This window comes from Saccopteryx bilineata, chromosome 4 (assembly GCF_036850765.1).
Source record: "Saccopteryx bilineata isolate mSacBil1 chromosome 4, mSacBil1_pri_phased_curated, whole genome shotgun sequence".
NCBI lineage: Eukaryota > Metazoa > Chordata > Mammalia > Chiroptera > Emballonuridae > Saccopteryx > Saccopteryx bilineata.
In genome coordinates this window covers 290563286-290584745 of record NC_089493.1, presented here as the reverse complement: position 1 = coordinate 290584745, position 21460 = coordinate 290563286, and the positions used below count along the sequence as shown (strand labels likewise).

Sequence of the window (21460 nt, the reverse complement as noted above, 5' to 3'; positions counted from 1 at the left end):
AGCCCCCGGAGGGCCCAGCATGAGGCCTGGGGGAAGAAGATCTCAGGATAGGAAGCCATGAGACCAGGGAGCCCGGAAGGACCAAGGAATGGGTTTAAGGTTAAGGCTATAAAGCACAGGCCAACATATCAGGACTGGAAGCCGCTGACTCACAGGCACTGGACCTGAGGTGCTGGTGCTCTGGGGTGACCATGGGCTCAGTTACCCGTCCAGCTGTTCGAATCCAGCTGCAGCTTCATGACTGGGGACACTCCAGCCTTGAGCACCTCTGTGGGTGGGGAACTCAACACCCTGTTAGATACACATGTGACATTACTTGGGTGTTTTTCTAAGTAATACTCTCAGTGAAAAAAAAAAAAAAAAAACAACGGAAAAACACCTACACGTTTATCAATAGGGTATTATATATTAATTATTTTCTTAAAAACAACTGTCAGGAAAAAAGATGAGTGAGATTCACGGGTACTGATGTAGAGCGATGTTGGAAACTTATGGGTAAGTTTAAAAATCAGGTTACGAAAAAGTGTGTCTAATTTGAGGCTATTAATATAAGCATTAATTCTGAAAAGATAAACACGAAACTACTCACAGTGGTACTGCTACACGGAGGTGTAATTTAGGGGAACTTTTGTTTACTTTATGGGGCTGGATTTTTTTTAACAAACCTGTGCTATCAGGGAAATAACAAAAATGTTTCTACTAAAAAGCAAAGAAGGGATCATCTTCCCTTAGGTTGAGCCTTCCGATAGCATCAACACTAAGGCCTTTGTAATCTGTGGCCACCTGTGCCACTGAAGATATTTTTATTTAAAACTTATTTTTATTTATTTATTTTAGAAAGGGGAAGGAGAGAGATTGGTTTGTTGTTCCACTTATTGATGCATTCATTGGTGGATTCTTTTTTTTTTTTTTTTTTTTTTTTTCTGAAGCTGGAAACAGGGAGAGACAGTCAGACAGACTCCCGCATGCGCCCGACCGGGATCCACCCGGCCCGCCCACCAGGGGCGGTGCTCTGCCCCCCAGGGGGCGATGCTCTGCCCATCCTGGGCATCGCCATATTGCGACCAGAGCCACTCTAGCGCCTGAGGCAGAGGCCACAGAGCCATGCCCAGCGCCCGGGCCATCTCTGCTCCAATGGAGCCTTGGCTGCGGGAGGGGAAGAGAGAGACAGAGAGGAAAGCGCGGCGGAGGGGTGGAGAAGCAAATGGGCGCTTCTGTGTGCCCTGGCCGGGAATCGAACCCGGGTCCTCCGCACGCTAGGCCGACGCTCTACCGCTGAGCCAACCGGCCAGGGCTGGTGGATTCTTGTATGAGCCCTGACTGGGGATCGAACCCGCAACCTTGGCATTTTGGGGATAGTGTTCTTCTAACCCACTGAGCTGCCCGGCCAGGACTGTGCTCAGTTTTCTCCCTGTGAAGCACAGACCTGGTCCCTTATCCGGGCAGCAAGGGCAATCCTCGGTGGCCTTTGGTCAATGCTTGTCATTTCCTAACTCAAGTGCAAGCTTGTCTTTCTCCTAGAAGGACAGCTCTCTGAGGACAGGGGCCGTGACCTGAGTGTGTCTGTCCTCCGCTCAGAGGAGCAGCCCAGGGAATGAATGCCTGTGGAGCGAATGCAGGAGCGCTGGCTTGCAGGGGCCGCCGTGACCTGTGCAGGAGTGCTTCTGCCCCTCTCCCAAAGCCATTGCTGCTCAACTCACCACCTTCCCGCCTCTCCTCTGGCCTCCGGACAGGGCTGTGCCACAGAAAGGAGGCGGTGGGGAGACTCAGAAAGCAGCGGTGGGCACTCGTTTGGAAAGGACTGAGACTCGCTTGCACGCGAGCAGAGAGGGTAGCAGGTGACCGAGCAGAGAGGGTAGCAGGTGACCGAGCAGAGAGGGTAGCAGGTGACCGAGCAGAGAGGGTAGCAGGTGACGGGAGGGAAAGACCTTGCTGAGGGCACTGGGGGGCGTTTGGGGGACGCACTGGGAGTGAGACCTGAGGGGAGGGGTCTCGGGACAGCTGTGAGCCCAGGGAAAGGCAAAGAGGAAAGGGGGGAAGACAGCAGGGGATAGGCCACAGGAGTGGGGCTGGGAGGGCTCCCGGTGCTCTTAGGGGGTGCAGGGACTGCCGGTGCTCTTAGGGGGTGCAGGGACTGCCGGTGCTCTTAGGGGTGCAAGGACTGCCGGTGCTCTTAGGGGGTGCAGGGACTGCCGGGCTTTCTCCTCGGGGGACCAGGTTATCTCGGAGGCTGATACGCACTCGGACTGGGCCATGTGGAGCGCTGCGATTTAGTGGGGTTACGAATGGATGAGGGCAGTGTGGGCACACGGCTCTGCCCGCTCTCTGGCCCAGGCTTTGGCTGAGTGCGGCCCGGGGGTCTGGGTTGGGGTGGGGGGCCCAGCAGAGACCCTGCTGCCGCCTCACCCGGCCCCATCAGCCTCTGCTCGGGGCCCGCTCACACCTGCCACACCAGTGGAGGCCGCCCCTCTGGAACCGTGGTGACTCTGAGGTGCCACAGGAGGGGAAAGTCAGGCAGGAGAAAGTCCCCCAGTGGCGGGGAACAAGCACCGTGCAGGAGGCAGAGCCCGGGGCTCTGTTCACATGTAGAAATGGCATGAGGACGTGTTTAAATGCAGTTGAGCAAAGTGATACAGCGAATAAATGTCCGTTGCTCCAAATCAATAAATAGACCGAAGCTGAAAAAGAAGGCTCCAGATGGAACCCCACCCCCACCCCATCGTCTCACTCCCGAGGGCGAGTCCCCGTTAGGCCCTCAGCATTCACTCACCCAAATAATTCTTTGTGCGTGTCAGTGTATAAATTTTTTTTAAAAAAAACTTTTTTCCAAATAAAATGATGTGACTTTTTTTTCCCATCACCCCAAAGTCAAACCATTTTCCATCCCCGCGTGTTTGTCCCTCTTGACCCCCCTCCCTGACCTCTCCCTGCCCCGGTCACCACTTCACTTTTCTCTGTGTCCGTGGGCATCCCAGTTTCACACCCCACGTATGTGTGAGATCCTACAGTGCTTCGCTTCTTCTGATTTACTTATTTCGCTTAGCATAACGTTTTCAAGGCCCAGAAAGTGTGTCATTTTTTTTAAAACAAATCAAACGGCGCGCCTTCTTTGCAACCTGCCGTCTGCGTGGGACGAAGGCGTCCTCTGTGAGCGCGCACGCGGGTCTGCACCCCGGTTCCGCCTCTCGTTCATTAGCTGTGTCAGCACCTCACCGGCCACGCGGCCATCCAGCGCCTCGGTGTCTCCATCCCGACGTGGACAGGGTGCCGCCCGCCTCACAGGGTGGCGGTAAGGGGCTCATGGGGCGGGGGTGCCAGGCTGCTTTGCCAGCGGTCCTCCCGAGGGAGGGGCCGCGCGTCCTTTGGTCCTGGGTCTCTGCAGGTCCTGGGTCTCTGCCGGTCCTGGGTCTCTGCCGGTCCTGGGTCTCTGCCGGTCCTGGGTCCCTGCCGGTCCTGGGTCTCTGCGGGTCCTGGGTCTCTGCGGGTCCTGGGTCTCTGCCGGCCCTGGGTCTCTGCGGGTCCTGGGTCTCTGCGGGTCCTGGGTCTCTGCCGGTCCTGGGTCTCTGCGGGTCCTGGGTCCCTGCCGGTCCTGGGTCTCTGCGGGTCCTGAGTCTCTGCGGGCCCTGGGTCTCTGCGGGCCCTGGGTCTCTGCCGGCCCTGGGTCTCTGCGGGTCCTGGGTCTCTGCCGGTCCTGGGTCTCTGTGGGTCCTGGGTCCCTGCCGGTCCTGGGTCTCTGCCGGTCCTGGGTCTCTGCGGGCCCTGGGTCTCTGCCGGCCCTGGGTCTCTGCGGGTCCCGGGTCTCTGCCGGTCCCGGGTCTCTGCGGGTCCCGGGTCTCTGCCGGCCCCGGGTCTCTGCCGGCTCAGCCTGCTGCTCCTCACACCAGCCTCCGGGCTCTTTCCTTTGCAGGATCGAGAAGGGGGATGGGAGCGAGGAGGAAGACCTGCGTTTGGATTGCCGCCATGAGAGATACCCAGCCCGTAAGTGGCCTCACCCGCAGGAGCCTGGGGACAGGTTCTGGGCCGTCTGACGAGAAAGAACCCAGAGATGCGCCGGGCGAACCTCTCCCCGAACCCCCGAACCCCTGCTTCCCCCACAGACGCGCTCTCAGGTGGCGGCGAGGCCCAGTCTGGCGTCTCAGTGTATGTAGCGAGTGCTCCGTAGGCGGCGGCCGCGGCTCTGGCTCTCACCGTGGGCGTCGGGGAGGCTGAGGGAGCGGAGGGAGACCCCGGTGCTTGGAGACAGGCAGGTGCGCACAGCCTTAGGCCGGCCCGGGCCAGCCACGGGCCTAAAGGGAGAGCACGACCCTACGGGGCCAGCCAGACCAGGGAGGTGACCGCGGGCAAGACTGGGTCCAGCGGCGGGCGCCCCTGGCAGCGTAGAACACGTTGACTTCGTATGCATCACGGTGGGGGACACCCGCGGACAGAATCTGGGGCACTTATTAGGAAAACAGAGGTCTGGTCCAGAAAGCAAAAGGGGTGGGGGGTGGGGTAAAGAGAGGAGGGCCTTGCTTGACGGAAAAGGCAAGAGCAAAGCGAGCTTGAAGTGCAGGTGGCAGAGTCAGCCGTGCCTGCCGCCGCCCACCGCGCCTCCCTGCCCAGCAGCCCCCATACGAAGGGCTTTCATGCCTGACCTCTTATTCTTGCTGACCTCCCACCCCTACAGAAATCACAAGCCACATTTTGTCGATGAGGAAATTAAGGTTCAGACGGGTGGAGTAACTGGCCTAAGGTCACACAGCTGAGCGAGGCAGCCGTCAGCGCCCTGCCCACCTCGCAGCTCTTTCGGGAAACTCGGATGTCTTCCAAGGGCTGTTACCCATCCGCGTCTCTGTGCCTGGGGGAGGGAGCTCCCTCACCCCCAGGGTGGGCTCAGGCTCAGGCAAAGTGGGTTTCACACAGTCCCCTGTAGGATTTAGCTTAGATGTCCCCAGGGCTAGCGGCTCGCCCAGGATGGCCGCCTTCTCCCCCATGCAGCTGCCTGCCGGTCCCTGCTCCTCCTTCAGAGCTCCCCTGCTCTTGAACTCATACCTCAGGGTCTGCTTCTGGGGAGACACAAACTGAGATTTAAACTCAGGTCTGTCCAGCTCCAAACCCTGTGGTCCTACCAACCGAGTGAGAAGCGGCTCCGCCTGGAGGGAGAGGATGAGGCAGGTGAGGGCGTGGGCAGGGGCCCTGCTGGGGAAGAGCAGAGGGTCCGGGCATCTCTCTGAGGACAGAGGCTCCTCTCGGAGGCGCCAGCCCAGGAAGACGACCTGCCCAAAGAACAAGAGGTGGCACTTAAGTGGACACTGGACTCACAGGCCGTGGTTTTATGACAGGTGTCTGTGCTAGCATGGAGGGCTTCCTGGAGGAAGGGGTCAAGAACCAGGGCATGAAGGCGGCTGGGGAACCCCCACCTCAGGGGTAACGTAGGGGAAGAGAAATCCCGCAGAGGGGCCCAGGAAGCATAAAAGAGGACGAAAGCTGAGAGCCCCGGCACATTGCAGAGTGCCCCCGGCTCCCCTGCTGGGGCCTGGGCGCCCCCGGCTCCCTGCACAGAGCACCCTGGGTGGAAAGGGCCTGGGCAGCTGGAGAGCTGGAAGGAGGAAAGGCCAGCTCCGTGATGCCTGAGGATGGAAGACGGGGAGCCAGTCTGGCCCTAACAGTGAGCCTGGCATTAAGGATGGGGAGACCAGGGTCCGGGAGCGGCAGAAGCCCCCCACCCCAGCAGCTCCCCACAGCCCCGGCCCCGCCTGGTACCCACTGCGTCTCCTGAGCATGAAGGAAGCCTCAGATGTATTTGCTGGGTCCACAGCCAGCACAGAAGGCAGAGGCCACCTTGCCTTTCCTTCGACAGACATTCTGCACTGTGGGCGGACACATCTCCACGAGCAAGGGCGGACGCAGGGACCTGGTGGGGCTGCCATCTGCGGGGGGAGAGAAACAGATAAGAAGTGAGCTCAGAAGCAAACAAGACCGTCTCCGGTGCTAAGGGGGGAAGGTGGGATGATGGAGGACCCGGGGAGGCTCCTGCAGGGCCACCCCCTGAGGAGCTGGGACCTAAAGGATGAGAAGGCGCCAGCCCCACGCAGCGCCTTCGGACCGAGGGGCTGCAGGCGCACCGTCCCGGAGCGGGAACAGCCAGCCGGGACCGAGGCCAGCGGGTCGGAGAGCAGTGAGGGTGGCGGGAGGCGGGCAGGGCTGCGGGGGCAGAGGTGGCTGTGCGGCAAGGGTCCCGGTAAGGCGGGGGTCCCGGTGCGGCAGGGGTCCTGGTGAGGCAGGGGTCCCGGGACATCTGGGCAGGGGTCCCGGTGAGGCGGGGGTCCAGGTGAGGCGGGGGTGGCTGTGCAGCAGGGGTCCCGGTGAGGCGGGGGTCCAGGTGAGGCGGGGGTGGCTGTGCGGCAGGGGTCCCGGTAAGGCGGGGGTCCCGGTGAGGTGGGGGTCCCGGTGAGGCGGGGGTCCCGGTGCAGCAGGGGTCCCGGTGAGGCGGGGGTCCCGGTGAGGCGGGGGTCCCGGTGAGGCAGAGGTGGCTGTGCGGCAGGGGTCCCGGTGAGGCAGGGGGTCCCGGTGAGGCGGGGGTCCCGGTGAGGCAGGGGTGGCTGTGCGGCAGGGGTCCCGGTGAGGCAGGGGTCCCGGTGAGGCGGGGGTCCCGGTGAGGCAAAGGTGGCTGTGCGGCAGGGGTCCCGGTGAGGCAGAGGTGGCTGTGCGGCAGGGGTCCCGGGGCATCTGGGCAGGGAAGAGACTCTCCAGATTGTTTATCCGTATCCATAGCTACAGCTCCTCTCTATACCTATATCTGTACAGGGGTGGGCAGAAGTAGGTTTACAGTTGTGAGTCCAACGTACAGACTTGACTTTCGAGTATTCTTTATTAAGTATCGGATGGTTTTCCAGCCTCAGACCTACTCTGGCCCAGCCCGTATCTTTGTCGATGTATTTATCCAATGTCCGTAGCCATGTCCGCCCTTCCTCCATCCGCGGTGTGGGGAAAGGGTCGGAGGGGAGCAAGACAGGAGGGCCAGCGGACCCGCTCGGACGGACGGACGGTGTGGCCGTCGTTCCCGGGGGAGACGACAGTGGCCGGAGACAAAATGGAGATGATACCCCTAGTGCTGGAAGTCGTCAGAGTGGCCGTGTGCGCTCCCGCAGAAGCGGGGCCTGAGAAAAGGCTTTGACAGCAGGTAGCTTATTTGGGAGCCCCCAGAAGACCCCATAGAAGCAGGTGAGGGGGGCTAAGCAGGGACAGGCACACCATCCAGCCGGTCCCCACTGGTCCCCACGGGGGACAGGGCAGCCAGGGCAGAGCTCCCACGTCTGAGTCATCACCCCGCCCCCCACACCCACAGGAGAGGAACCGTCCTGGGTCATTGCTGGATGGCTGCCGGGTGGGCGGGGTGTGCGAATCTTCCGGGGCGGGTGGGGAAGCCCTGGGGCAGCAGTGAGCCACTTGGGGGTGCCGTGGGGGCGCCGTGGGGGCGCCGTGGGGGCGCCGTGGGGTGCCGTGGGGGTGCCGTGGGGTGCCGTGGGGGTGCCGTGGGGTGCCGTGGGGGTGCCGTGGGGCGGACACATCTGTGGGGCGCAGTGGTGTTTTGTCTGCGTCCAGTCTGAGGGGCGGGTAAGTTGGGAATGGAGAGAGTTGAAACCACAGGAAGGCTGAGCGCCTACAGGGGAAGCGATGAGGTCCTGACTCCCTGCGGCTCAAGGAGAGGCCGAGGAGGGCAGTGTTGACTGTGGAAGGCTGTCAGCGGCCCCCAGAGGCTCCCCAATCCCAGCTTCTCAGGGAAGAAGTGACCCTCAGACCCCACCTCACCTCAGCCAGCTGGGCCTTGTACCAGGTGGCCGAGCAGCAGGGACGGCTGTCCTCCCCAGGGGACCAGGGAGGCACTCGGGACTCAAGAGAACAAGGAAGAAAGAGACCCCGTCTGCTGTCAGAGCTGCGGGAGGAGCCGGCGAGCCCGGGCCGGGATGCCAGCTCGAGGGCTCCGGCCGCTTAAATGATCCTGGGCGGCTGCTTCCGTGGCCCCACGAAAGCCACTCACTCACACATTCAACAAATCTCTACTGAAGATGCTTCCCCGGGCAGAGCCCCGTGCTGGACCGTGGAGGGAAATACGGCATGATTCTGGGCCGGGCAGCTCCCAGGACACTGCTGCCGCCGGTGTGGCCAACGCCGGTGGCTCATGGCCTCATCGAGCTCGGGGTGAGGGTGGGGGGCAGGGTGCTTAGCCAGAGGTGATCCAGCCTGGTAGAATTCCACAGCTCTGACAGTGACTCCTGGCCTTGACGATGGTAATAACGAACAAGAATTCAGTCCTACCAGGTCTGATGATGACAACATCTCAGCCTTGTGCATGAGGACCTCACATTTATCCACTCGTTTAACCCTAAACACAGCCCCATTTTACAGACAGGGAAAGTGAGGCCCAGGGAAGTTGTAGCTGTGCCAGAAAGTGGCAGGGCTGGGATTGGCACCAGCCTGGTGTGCTGGGCCTGGCAGCATATGAGGGTGCAGGGTCCAGCCACAGTGGACCCGGTCTTCACAGAGCTCATCGGCTGGAAAGGTCAGGCCATGTGGGGAAACAAAGCCATCTCCAGAATGCAGCCTGTTTAGCTGCTGGTGGGGTTTCTGGCCAAGAAAATATTTTGGAAACGCCTGGGCAAGTTTTTCAATATTTCTGCACCAAGCAGCTGCTCAGATTTTGTGGTGGGCTGACTTTTGGGCACAAGGGACCAGGGAGGAGGAATGCCAGGAAGCCCATGTAATTAACCACTCACAGTGTACAGGTCCCGGCGAAGCACTCCACAGCTGTGTCATTCGGCAGCCCAGCACCCCCCGGGAAGGAAGGACCGCCGTGCCTGTGCATGCGGAGAGACTAAAGAGCAGAAAGCTGCTGAGACCTTCGGCCCGCGGGGCATGTAGATCTGTCCCCTTGCCTGGGGACTGAGCCTGCTCCAGCCCCCTAACCCTCGGCCCCACCTCCTCTCCTTCTCCCCTCCCTCACTCTGCTCCGGCCACCCTGGCCTTTCTTCCTTGGACACACGGAGCAAACCTTCCCAGGGCCTCTGCACTTGCTGTTCGCTCTGCCTGGGATGTTCTCCCTCTAATGCTCTGCATGGCTGGCTTTGTCTCATCTCTTTCTTAAGTCTCAGCTGCTGCCTCCGGGAAGCCCCCCCAGCTGCACTCACACACCACCTTGTTTTTCTGTTCCTCACAGCTGCCATCCCCCTCAGAGATGATCTTTTGTATTTCCAGACCTGACTTCTGTTCTGCTGCCTTGCTCCCCTCGGTCCCGTGAGAACAGGCACCCTGTCCTGTGGCGCTCCCGTCCGTATCCTGACAGCCGGCTGAGAGCAGCGCCTGGCGCACAGTAGGCGCCCTGTCCTGTGGCGCTCCCGTCCGTATCCTGACAGCCGGCTGAGAGCAGCGCCTGGCACACAGTAGGCGCCCTGTCCTGTGGCGCTCCCGTCCGTATCCTGACGGCCAGCTGAGAGCAGCGCATGGCACACAGTAGGCGCCCTGTCCTGTGGCGCTCCCGTCCGTATCCTGACGGCCGGCTGAGAGCAGCGCATGGCGCACAGTAGGCGCCCTGTCCTGTGGCGCTCCCGTCCGTATCCTGATGGCCGGCTGAGAGCAGCGCGTGGCGCACAGTAGGCGCTCACTCGCTGGCTCTGTGCCTCCCATTTTCTCCCTCTCTTGTCCCGCCCAAGCAGACACTTTCACCTACAGTGACATGAACTTTTGGTTATCTTAACTGCTCCAAATTTGCTATTTTTTCTTGGGCTACTGTGATACGGATTCTGCCACAATTTCGTTTTTGTTTTTTTTTTTTTTCTTTTTTCCTGAGGAAAGAGTTTGCTTTTGAAACCTGCCTTTGGGGCTTTGCAGTGCCACCAGCTAGCTCAGAAGCACATCAGATGTGACATTTGATGGAGAGGATGCTGCCTTATGGCCCAGATGTCTGCCTCTTCCTTTCCTTCAGGGGCAACTGGGGTTTGCAGCTGATTGCAATTGTCAAGTTCAATGCCCAAGACAAGTTGGTGGCTTTGCCAGGTGTGTCTGGAAGGCTGAGCTGGGTGAGCGGCTGTCACTCGCTGGGTACAGAGGTGGCTTCTGGGAGCTCTGTCTAGACGGGTCTCTGCCGCGGCTGCCCTCAGAACAGCAGAGGGAATTGCAGGGAAGACTTTTTCTGGACCCAGAGCAACTTGGCATTTTTATTAGATCAAAATCAAATCCAATATAGTCCTGCTCAAGTCTGCTCCTTTATTAAAATGGAAACAGACACTATTTCTGAAATAAGTAGCGATGCCAACTTGTTGGGCACACAGACAGGCTTGCAGCGTGGAGTCCCCTGGCCCTCGGGTTGAGAGATTCAAGCCACTGTCAGCATCAGAATTACTTTTTGGGGGGGGGCGCTCCTTAAAATGCAGATTGCCGGGCCCGGCCCTGAATTTTTTACTCAGGAGCGATGGGCAGGTCCTGGCATTCTGCATTTCTGACAAGTCCGTAGACATGCTGCCTTTGCTGCTCCACAGACCAGATTCTGAGCAGCACCTGGCCCTGGGCAGTCCCTGTCCCTCTGAGACTGCAGCCAGGAGTCTGCCTTTTGTCCCTTGCTTGGGCTCTTCAGCAGCTTCCGGGTGGAAATAGCTGCTCTTCGGGCCAATTCCCCACCAATCCAGTCTCCTAGGACACAAACTTGCCGGCGTCTTCCACACCCCTTCCAGCCCCCCGCCCCGTGGCGGCACCCCTGCTGGGCATTAGGCGCTGGATCACCCCTCCCGCCAGTCCCACCACAGAGACCTTCCCTCACCAGCCCATCCGGCGGCAGCTTCCGTCCAGCCCCTCGGCCCTCTCAGTCCTCTGCTGACTCTCGCGCCACTGGCATGGAAATGGCAGGAAGACAGGGACCTTGCTGCTCCATTCATCGGCGGCCCCAGTGCCCAGCGCATAGTCTGTCACCAGTACCGTTCCCGGGACTGACTCAGCTCACGTAGTCCTCACACAGTATTTGCTCTGAGGACCATTTCCCTTTCACAGGGGATGGGCCTTGGGTCCCCAGAAACAAGCCATTCATCCCGGGTCACCGTCAGGGGGGCTCCAAACGGAGGCTGTGCCAGGGTTCCCGTGCCCACTGCCGCCTGAGGCAGAGCCACCCGTCAGTCCTGACCCCCAAGGAACAAGGGGCCAGTTGTGACAATCCAGATTTCCCCGGAGATTTCAGTGCTTTGGTTTTGGGGGGAGGCAGGAACAGGCGTCAGGTAAACCTGGTGGAAAGGCGGGGTCCCCCTGGTGGAAAGGCAGGGTCCCCGCCAGGAGGAACCCTATACTATACCCTGAGGAACCCTACACAGTCCTGTACCCCTGTGTCCCCCCGCCCCCCCCAGGCCCGTGCGCCCTGCTTTCTGACCTTGCTTCCCCGCCCCCACCCTGCCGCCCACACTGCCAGGTTTTTCATACCTCCTGAAAATCTCATTTACCTGCCAAGGACCTATTCCACACTTTGCTCCTTCTGCCTGAAGTGACCTACTCCCTTCCTCCATCTGGCAAAAAACAAACCCTCCCAGTGGAATCATGAACTTCACAAGTGCTTTCAAAGTCTAGCTCAAGTGTGTGGAAGCGGCAGCCGGCCCTTCCCCACGCCATCTGTACTCCCCCACACCGCCCGTCATCCCCCACGCAGCCCGCCCTCCCCCACGCGGCCCGCCCTCCCCCACGCGGCCCGCCCTCCCCCACACCGCCCGTCCTCCCCACGCCGCCCGTCCTCCCCACGCCGCCCGTCCTCCCCACGCGGCCGCCCCCCCCCCCCGCAGAGGTGGTCACGCCCATCTCCGCCTCTCCCTGTCCAGGCACCCAACATCCCTGAAGCAGAATTTTATGGCTCAGCTTTTAGGAATGAGGCTGCCTGGGTTCAGATCTCAGGAGTGAGACCTTTGACAAATGACGTAACCTATGTGGGCCTCAGTTTTCTCATCCATAAGGTGGACACAGTAATGACACCCAACTCGTATTCCTGAGGACGGACTGAGCTGGTGGTGCACAGTGCCTGGCCCCTGGGTCACAGGAAGAGCTGGCGGGACACTTGCTCCTCTCGTCTCTCCATGTGCGTGTCTGTGGACCCCCAGAGGGCTGGTCTGTGTCTCACTCGTGTCTGTGGACCCAGCACCCAAAATGGAGGCTGACACCCAGTTAGGTGCTCAACACATGTTTACTGAGGGAATGAAAGAATCAGTGTCTCTGGGGACAGGGGACAGGTGAAGTGGACTCAGCCTGATTTCAAGGGTAAAAAAGAGACAGAATGTTTTAGCCTAGAAACATGGGGTCCTCAAAGATGGACTCCAACTAAGGGAAGGTCGAGGTTCCCCATTTGATTTCCTAAGACAACCTGCCCCCCAAGGTAGACCAGAAAGCCCAACCTTTCCCTCCGTATGGATCCCACACAAACCTCTCTTCCCAGATCCTCCATAATTTATTCATTCAACAGCTCTGTGCCAGCAGGACAGTGCCCGGGACCCCACTGAGGGCTGGGCCGCGGTGCTGAACACAAGCAGAGCCAGTCTGTGCCCGGGACCCCACCGAGGGCTGGGACGCGGAGGTGAACACAAGCAGAGCCAGTCTGTGCCCGGGACCCCACCGAGGGCTGGGACGCGGAGGTGAACACAAGCAGAGCCAGTCTGTGTCCCCGGGCTCACGCCGCCTAGAACGAAACCTGAGAGGGAAAAAGTAAACGGATCTCACCAGATATGATGGGGTCTCTGAGACCCCTCAGCGTGCCGATTACAGAGCAGGGTCAACTCAGAGAGCCAGTCAGGGGAGCCCCTTGTCAAGGTGGTGACCTTTTAGGCAAAGGAAGAGGCATGATGGTGTCACTAGCCGAGGGGTCTCCCAAGCCAGACATCTCGGTGCTCACCCTCATTCATTTTCCCAGCCCCGCCCACATTCCATTTCTCCTTTAGAGGCCAGTGTTCAGGGTTGGGCAGCCAGACCGGAGGGTCTGGATGGGCCAGGAGCCCGGAGAGGCCTTCAGCACCTCGGACAGCGGGAGGTCTGCAGAGGGCACTTCCTCCAGGGATCTGGCTCCTCTGAGCCAGGCGGGGCTGCTGCTATAGGGTCAGTAGCCCCAGTACCTGCCACCGGCCCACCCCCAAAGCCTGTCCACCCTCACTAGTTTCTCGGCCAGCTTCAGAGCTCCTTGGCCAACTGACCTCCCCTCTAAGGGCTCCTGCTCCGCATCTGCACAGTGCGATGGCATTGACATTCCCGGTCTGGACTGAATCCATTTTAGATGTTATTTCATTCCATTCAGCAGAGCTAAGAGCCGATGCCTCGAATCTTGATACCTTGGAGAGAGTTCAAGACCGGGACTTCCCACTGAAGGACCGGGAAGTCATGGCTGGGACAGACTGATGTGAGATATGTTCATGTTTTAATAGTTGGATTATAAAGGGAGAAAGAATCACATCTAAGAACCTACATGCTGAATACTCTGCTAAGCCTGGGAGCTTTCAAGGGAATTTAAAACACAATACTTGCTACCAACCCTCAGAGTGGGACCTTGGACAGATTTCTTCCCACCTATGGGCCTCGGTTTCCTCCTCGGTGCAGAGAGGCAGGTGAAGCCACCACGTCCTAGTCCTGGCATTTTATTTTCACATTTATCTGAAATTAGATAATGAAGGGTTTCTATATGGGGAGCCTAGTGACTCCCTTAATCCATACCTGTTTGCAGTCTCAGAGAGGTGGAGTTACTTGTCAAAAGTCACACAGCTTGTAAGTGGCAGAGCCTGGATTTGAACCTTTGCCTTTCAGACTCCAAGCACAGTTGATTTTTTCCCCCAAAGGAGGAGAGGCTGAGCAGAAAGCCCCTCACAGTGTGCAGAACCTCAGGCTAGAAGGGCCCGTGAGGCCGTGCTTCCATCCAGCTCAGGAACCACTCCGCCCTCCTGCCTGGTTTCCTCATCGGTTGTGAGGTCAGCTCAGGACTTGCTCCATGTCCAGTTGGTGCTGCAGGCTGAGGCGTCCCTGGCCCCCCGGGGTTAGTTGGGGACACACCCACAACACCAAGTGACAAGCACAAGGAGAGAAGGATGTGCTGTGTATTGGGAGACCCAGGAGAGGGAACATTTCAAGCAGGAGTGGGAGGCTCCGCAGCCAGAGGCCAGCAGGGAAGGTCGCCCTGGGGGAAACCAGAATGTGCAAAGCCGGGGAACGGACTTGCGGACAAAGCCACAGGCCGGGAAACATCAGAGGTCAGAACTGGTCTCCCACGGGCCGAGTCCAGCCCGAGATAGTCTACTTCACCCACAGATGATTTAAAACTTTTTTTAAAAACCTTAGTTATATAAAAGCCAGGAGATTTTATTTCAAAATTCCCATTCAATTTCTCTGAACGTTTTGGAAGAGCGGAGCCCAGTTCCCAGTAGCCACAGTCGTCAGAGCTGGGGAATGGCTGCTTCTGGCCACTGCCCGCTGACGGCTTCGCCTGGGCTCGCTGGACACTATGAGCTAAGGTTCCCAACTGCCCACTGACGGCTTTGCCTGGGCTCGCTGGACACTGTGAGCTAAGGTTCCCCACTGCCCGCTGACGGCTTCACCTGGGCTCGCTGGACACTGTGAGCTAAGGTTCCTCACTGCAGTTTTCTGTTCTTGGCTGATGTCTGGTCCCAAAGCAGAGGGACCAGGAGGAGGGCAGTGAGTGGGGAGTCCTGGTGGCTGGTGGGGTGCTTCTCAGGCCTGGTGAGGCCAGATCGCCCAACTCACGGTGATTAGTTCTGGGCTGCAAGCCCTTCCTGGGACGCTGGAGAGAGGAGGGAGCCCCAGTCTTTAGAGACTTAGCTTCTGGATCCAGGGGACAAGGAGCCTTATTTTAACTTGAAGAAAGATAGGTATCATGACCTTTCTTTCTTTTCTTTACTTTTTGTTGTTGTTGTTGTGACAAAGACAGAGGGAGAGGACCAGATAGAAACAGGAAGGAAGAGAGATGAGAAGCATCAATTCTCCGAGGCAGCACCTTAGTTGTTCATTGATTGCTTTCTCATATGTGCCTTGACCGCGGGCCTTCAGCAGACCAAGTAACCCCTTGCTCAAGCCAGCGACCTTGGGTCCAAGCTGGTGAGCTTTTGCTCAAACCAGATGAGCCCTTGACCTCGGGGTTTCGAACCTGAGTCCTCCGCGTCCCAGTCTGACGCTATATCCACTGCGCCACCGCCTGGTCAGGGGTCACGGCCTTTCTTGTTCCTTAAAAATACACGGCTGCTTTTTCTCTGTTCCGATGACCTCTCCAAGGTCCTGCCTGTTAGCGACAGTACGAACAGCTACAATCACTTTTAAATACTCATTTAGAAAAATAACCAAACGTTCCTTTGCACCAAATGTTTGCTTCTAGATTTTTTTTTTTTTTTTTTTAAATCTCAAACTTCTATACGTTGGCAGCAAATACTTCCTAAGAATGCAACTGTTTCTATGACTGGGGCCAAAACAAATGTTTTTCCTGAGGCCAAACGCTTCCAGAATGTGTGCCAAATGTTTCCTCCCCCTTTAGAAAATATAGTAAAATTAGCAAAGCTCCAGCCACCATTAAAGAATATTAGAAACAGAAGAAGAGCCGGAGGGGAGGGAAACGCACTCTCATTTGCTGGCACGACCATCTCCATTTTCGCCTGTTGCCTTCCAGCCGTCGTTTTCAGGAGAAATCTTCCAACACTCAGAGGGGCTGCAGGGGGTGGGGGAGAAGCAATGAGCGGTCTGTCCTTGGAGGTGTGCAAGCAGGCGCTGGGCTTCAGCGGGAATTTCCTCCTCCAGGGGCTTGCTATAAGAAGCCTGCCCTGACCCTAACGGGTGACAGAATTGTCTGAACATCCTTTAGAGCTCAGGGATGGAAAAGCAACATGGAACAAATTTTCTTTTAACATGAAAGTTTGGAGTTGGGAAGAAATCGATTCGACCCAGTTCCACTATAGCTGCGAATCCTAAGGTGGCCGCTTGCTTACCTTGGCAGCATCCCAGGCCCCTCATTTGTGGAATGGCGGTGGCTGCCTCCCAGGCTTGAGGCTAACATCAAGCTGGGTGATTGACTGTGGGCTCCGTCGCTGTCAGCCAATCCCATGCCCTCCCTCCGGCTGTCCCTCCCTTTGCTTCCTTGCTCTGGCTCCTCCTCCATCGATAACCCCATGGAGCGTCCTCCCTGGGTTGAGTCCTAGGTCTCCTGGGTTCCCGGGAAGTCACTCAGGGTGGGTGTTTCAAGGTGAAGGAGACCCTGCCGGCTGGGAAGGGGGTGCTGTAGGCTTCTTGTAGGAGGGGGACTTGAGCTGGGCATTGAGGGTTTGCGTCTCAGCTGGTACAAGGACATTTGAGGACTTTGGGTCACAGTGTGGAGATGGAAATGGTTCTGGCACGTTAGACACCAAGGAGGCACTTGCATGAAGGCCAGGAGCAAGCTTCTGAAAACGAAGGAGAACAGGAGGGAGCATGTTGGGTGGGGACGAGCCTCCCGAGCCCCCTGCTTGCCCGGCCATTGAGAGCAGGGGAAGGGGCACTGGTGGAGTCTCTGCCCGATACCCGATACCCAATACCCGGGCCCAGAGAGCGGCTCAGGGTCAGCTTGGGGCACCCCCTCACTCGCACTCACTGTTCCTGGGACCAAGGAAGGACCGGGGCCCAGGACTCATCTGTACCTGTCCGGACCCTTGTGGAGGCACACAATGGAGCTCAGAGAAGAAGCCTGATGGGGTGGGTGGGCAGGTGGGTGGGCAGGTGGGGGTGAGCAGGGGAGGGACTGGAGGCTAACTGAGGGTGTGGTAAGTGTCGGGAAAGGGGAGATGGGAAGTGGGGGGCGGGAGGGCCTGGCCTGGTGTGGGGTGGGTGACTGTGAGGTCAGGCAGGTGGGCAGGGCTGGTGGGCCACAGTGCTGGGCTGTGGGATGTGGACATTGGTGAGTCGGGAGCAGGAGAACGGAGGGTGCGTGGATAGGTGTGCTCACGGGGGGCGGGGGGCTTGGCGAGTTAGTGGGTATGTCAGCAGGTGGAGCAGACGAGGAAGCAGGGGAGTCGGAGGGCGGTGGGTGAGTGGACGTGGTTCTGGGCTGTAGGTAGATGTGTGTGGGGAGTGGGGCGGCGGGCGTGTTAGTGGGGCGGTTGGAGGGTGGGGGTGCAGCGGGGGGGTACTGGGGTGTTGGCAGGTGGGAGTTGCACGGTGGTGTTAGGGTTACGGGTGGATGTGGGTGGGAAGAGTGTGTGGGTGTTAGGGTTACGGGTGGATGTGGGTGGGAAGAGTGTGAGCGGAGTGGTGGATATATTGGCGGGTTGGGAAGTGATGGCTGTGGCTATAGGCAGATGTATGTCTAGATATTGGTGGACTGGTGGCCAGCTGGGTGGGTACACGGGGCATGGGGTGGCATGGAGAGCTGGGATGCAGGCGGGTGAAGGGTCAGTTGATGAGGAGGACAGTGGTTAAGTTGGATGTGGGTTGGCAGCTGGGCGGGCATGAGTGTTGGAAGGCCTGTCACGTGGGGGTGGGTAACAGGTGTGTGGGTATGCAGGCGGTACTAAGCCGGTGGGGGGTGGCTGGAGGAAGGCCCTGTCGCACTGACCGCCCTGTCTCTTGGCAGGACACCAGCCGCACCTGGGGGACTCCTGGCCCCGGAGCTCTGCCCAGGAGGCCCCAGAGCTGAACCGCCAGTGCTGGGTCCTGGGGCACTGGGTGTGACTGGGACCCAGCCCGGCCCGCGGACCTCAGGCCGTCAGCAGCACCAGCCCCCTGCCACGAGACCGCTGAGCTGGCGTCCACCAGAACCTGGCCTGTGTGCCCTGACTTCAGGCAGCCTGCATGGGAGACGCCCGGCCTGCCCCGCCCATGTGGCCGGGTCTCGGGGCCCTGGCAGTGGGACCCGCGTGGCCTGCAGGGACACACGGGGCTGCCCAGAGAACTTCGGGACAGCAACTTCTGACTCTCGCCACACGCAGAGCCCTGCTGGGAACAGCTGGGATGCCAGGAGAAACACGAACGTCGGCCATTGGAAGCCTGGGGTCCCCCAAGCCAGCTAGAAGGTTCAGGAGGGGCCCGGGCACCACACCTTACCGGGGGGCAGGGCCTGGGTGGGGCCCGGAGGAGGAGCAGTGGCTCTGGCACCACAGGTCACCCAGCAGGCACACAGCAGGGGCTCAATAAATGCTTGTTGAACCTGTTTTCTTGCTGTGTGTGGAGGCCAGTGGCTCTCTGGGCTGTGGCTGCCCCTTCCTGGCTCCATCCTGTCGGGTCCTCAAGGAGCTTGAAGGTGAGACAACCCTGAGTGTGCTGCGGCCAGCCGGGTCAGACACTGAGGTGTGGGGGTGGGGGGGAGGAAGCCCAGAGCCAAGCTGGGTCTGCGGGCGGGGTCAGGCTGGCAGGCTGGCCTGGGCTCCAGAAGGTGGGCGGGGTGGGGCACTATGCAGACGAAATGTGGGGTGGGCAAGAGCGAGGCCCTCTGACCCCCAAGGGAACACTTTACCCGGTGTCTAGAGCAAACTTGCCATCAAATCCTAGGGCTTAGAAGCCTGGGGAAACAGTCTTGCTATAAAGACAAAATAATTTAGGATCACAGAGATGAAGACACTTGCTCCCAAGATCACAAAGCTAGCAAATGTCAGAACTGAGGTTTGAGCCAGAATTCCTGACTCCAAGAGGCCTCATCCCTTCCCAGAGGGTTTCTAGAGCTTTCCCCCAAGCAGAAGATAGTTTTCTTCATTCTTTCATAAACCCATTATCTATTTATTTATTCATCCATCAGCCATCCATCATCCATCCTTCATCCATCTACCAACCATCCATCAAACCATCCATCCATGTATATATCATTCATCCATCACCCAACCATCATCTCTCTAGCATCCATCATCCTTCTATTATCCATCCACCCATCTATTCATCATTATCATTCATTCACCCATTATCCACCCATCTATCCATCATCCATCCATCACCCATCTATCCATCATCCATCCGTCATCCATCTATTCATCATCTGTCCATCCATTCATCATCCACCATTCATACATTTATCCATCACCCATTCATCATCCATCCATCATCTATTCATCTCCATCTATCCATTCATCCATCCATCCATCCATCATCCATCATCTACCAGTCATCCATCTATTTTTCATCATTCATCCATTTACCCATCCATCCTTCACTATCCATCATCCATCCATCCATCCATCCCCACCCATCCATCATCCATCAATTATCCATCCACTTATCCATCATCCATTTATCCATTTATACATCCATTCAGCCACCTATCACCATCATCCATCACCATCCATCACCCATCATCTATTATCTATCTACCCATCTATCCATCATTTATTTATCATTCATCCATCCATCCATCCATCCATCTATCCATCTATTCATCCATTCATCACCCATTATTCACCAATTATCCATCCATTCATCCATTTATCCACCCATCCATCACCATCCATCATCCATCCACCACCATTCATCACCCATCATCTGTTATCCATTCATCATCCACTCATCAGTTGCCATTGTTCCCTGTATCAGACATCCATCCATCATTTTTTCATGCATCACCCATCCTCATTAGTCAATCATCCATCTATATATTCATCTATCCAGTGGTATAATCCATTGTGCCCCTACTATGGGCCAAGCACTGTGGTAGGCACTTGGGACAGGATACTGAACTGTCCAGAGAGAAAGTCTGTCTTTGCAGAGCTCACAGACGGACAGGACAGATAACTAGACAGATGACTGTAGTTCAGTGTGTGAAGGGCTCTGGTGCCCAGCTCTGGGCCTGGCAGCTTGGGTCCAGCTTCCAGCTCCTTCACCTGAGACCTTGGGCAACTTGCCTGACCTCCCTTGTGCCTCATCCCATGGGCATGTGAGGATGGTCATTTTAACTACCTCTTAAAGCTGTCCTGAGGGTTAAAAGAGTTGATATAATGTGAAGCAATTAGAACAGAGCCTACCACCAACCGAGGGCTTTGTCAGTGTTGGCGGTCCTGCGTGGAGGGAGCCCAAGGCAGTGGCGGGCTGAGGAGCAGTGGTGAGAGGAGGCTCCTTTGGGAAATGACACTGAAGCCAGAACATAAAGGTTGTTGAGATGTCAGGCAAGCAAGAGTGTGGAGGGAGCACTGCGGGCACGTGAGTCCGGATGGCAGGTGTGGAGAGAAGGGAGGGCAGCCAGGTGGTGACAGAGCCAGCTGTGGAGCCAGGACAGAGGGGCCCGAAGCCCCCTTGGGAAGCTTAGACTTCATCCTGGCCAGCGGCAGCTGGGGATGCTTTTGACAGAGCAGGAAGTGCCCACCTGTGCACCCAGGGGGGTCACGGGGTCCCTGAAGCTGGGGGCAGAGAACAGATGTGGAGGCAGGCTTCCCTCCTCATCCTGACCCCGCTCGGAGGGAGAGAAGAGGGTGTAGCTTCGGGGACAAGACAGTGAGGGCAGATCCAGGAGCAGTCAGCAGGGAAAATCAACAAGCTTGGGACGGACTGATGAGGGAGGAAGGGGAAGTCAGGGAGGTCACGAGTCTCAGGTGCCCGGGGGGCTTCCAGGTGGAGGTGTATGCTCATTTATTTATTCATTCATGCATTGATTAACCAAGTGAGTGCTTCATGAATCCATTTTTATTTGCTCAGTATCTTGGGCCTACTGTGTGGGGGCAGGAGATGGGTCTGGGAGAGAGATTGGGGCCCAGTTACAAAGGCGTTGGCTATCAGGAACAGGAATGCGGGCTTTGGCCTCTGGGCAAGAAGAAGCACTGCAGAGACAGGCGGGGCAGGGACGACACAGCCTGGCCCGGGGCCCCAGGCAGCTCGGAGCTCTTTATTCTCACTCAAGGTCCTTCTGACATTGGCAAGCAGAGCCCAGAGGTCCAGACGTGATTTCCGTTGGCACAAGGGCAAAATTTTAATCTATTTTAATAGTTGTGTTTATGTATTATGTGTATTAGGAAAATAATATGTTAACGGGCGCACCAGCACCGTGAGTCCACAGATATCGTTGCTGAGGGCGAAACCGAAATAGGCATTTAAGTGCAAAGACAGAGCTGGCTTCCAGAAAAATATTATTAAATAAATAATTGTGCAAGTGGTACGTGACTATGACATGCGAACCGCACAGGCAAGGGCCGCTCTGGCCGCCTGCACGGGCCGCGGAGGGCAGGGGCGGCGGGGAGGGCCGCGGAGGGCAGGGGCGGCGGGGAGGGCCACGGAGCCTCTCCGGCCTCCTGTCCTTTCGTCCCTGGATGGGCACCCACCGAGCAGGGTGTGGGAACTGGCTGTCCTGCAGTCTGACAGAGCCTGCAGCAAGAAGGCTGCTGCTTAGATAAACAAGGCACTTCCAGGCAGGCGGGGTGAACTATCCCAGTGGGTCTCTACTGAGGGTTACTGGGGGGCTGCTTCATGCAAGGGGCAGATGCCACCGTCTGCGCGCATCTGGGAGGAGGGCGAACCCCCTGGTTTGAAGGCAGGGGTG

The 21460-nt window shown here is 58.0% G+C and overlaps 1 protein-coding gene across 2 annotated transcripts in view; it reads left to right on the top strand.

Annotated features, from left to right (window-relative positions):
• The window catches only part of GSG1L (GSG1 like), a 213314-nt gene extending 195043 nt beyond the window's left edge, over positions 1-18271 (top strand). Inside the window, exons 5-6 of one of the 2 annotated variants that reach the window (XM_066278403.1) lie at positions 3908-3978; positions 17585-18271. In XM_066278403.1, coding sequence (XP_066134500.1) covers positions 3908-3978; positions 17585-17682 — 169 coding nt within the window. In that variant the 3' untranslated portion in view covers positions 17683-18271. The remainder of the gene's footprint in view (positions 1-3907; positions 3979-17584) is intronic. The other variant, XM_066278402.1, reaches the window with a different exon arrangement.
• The last annotated feature ends 3189 nt before the right edge of the window (positions 18272-21460 follow it).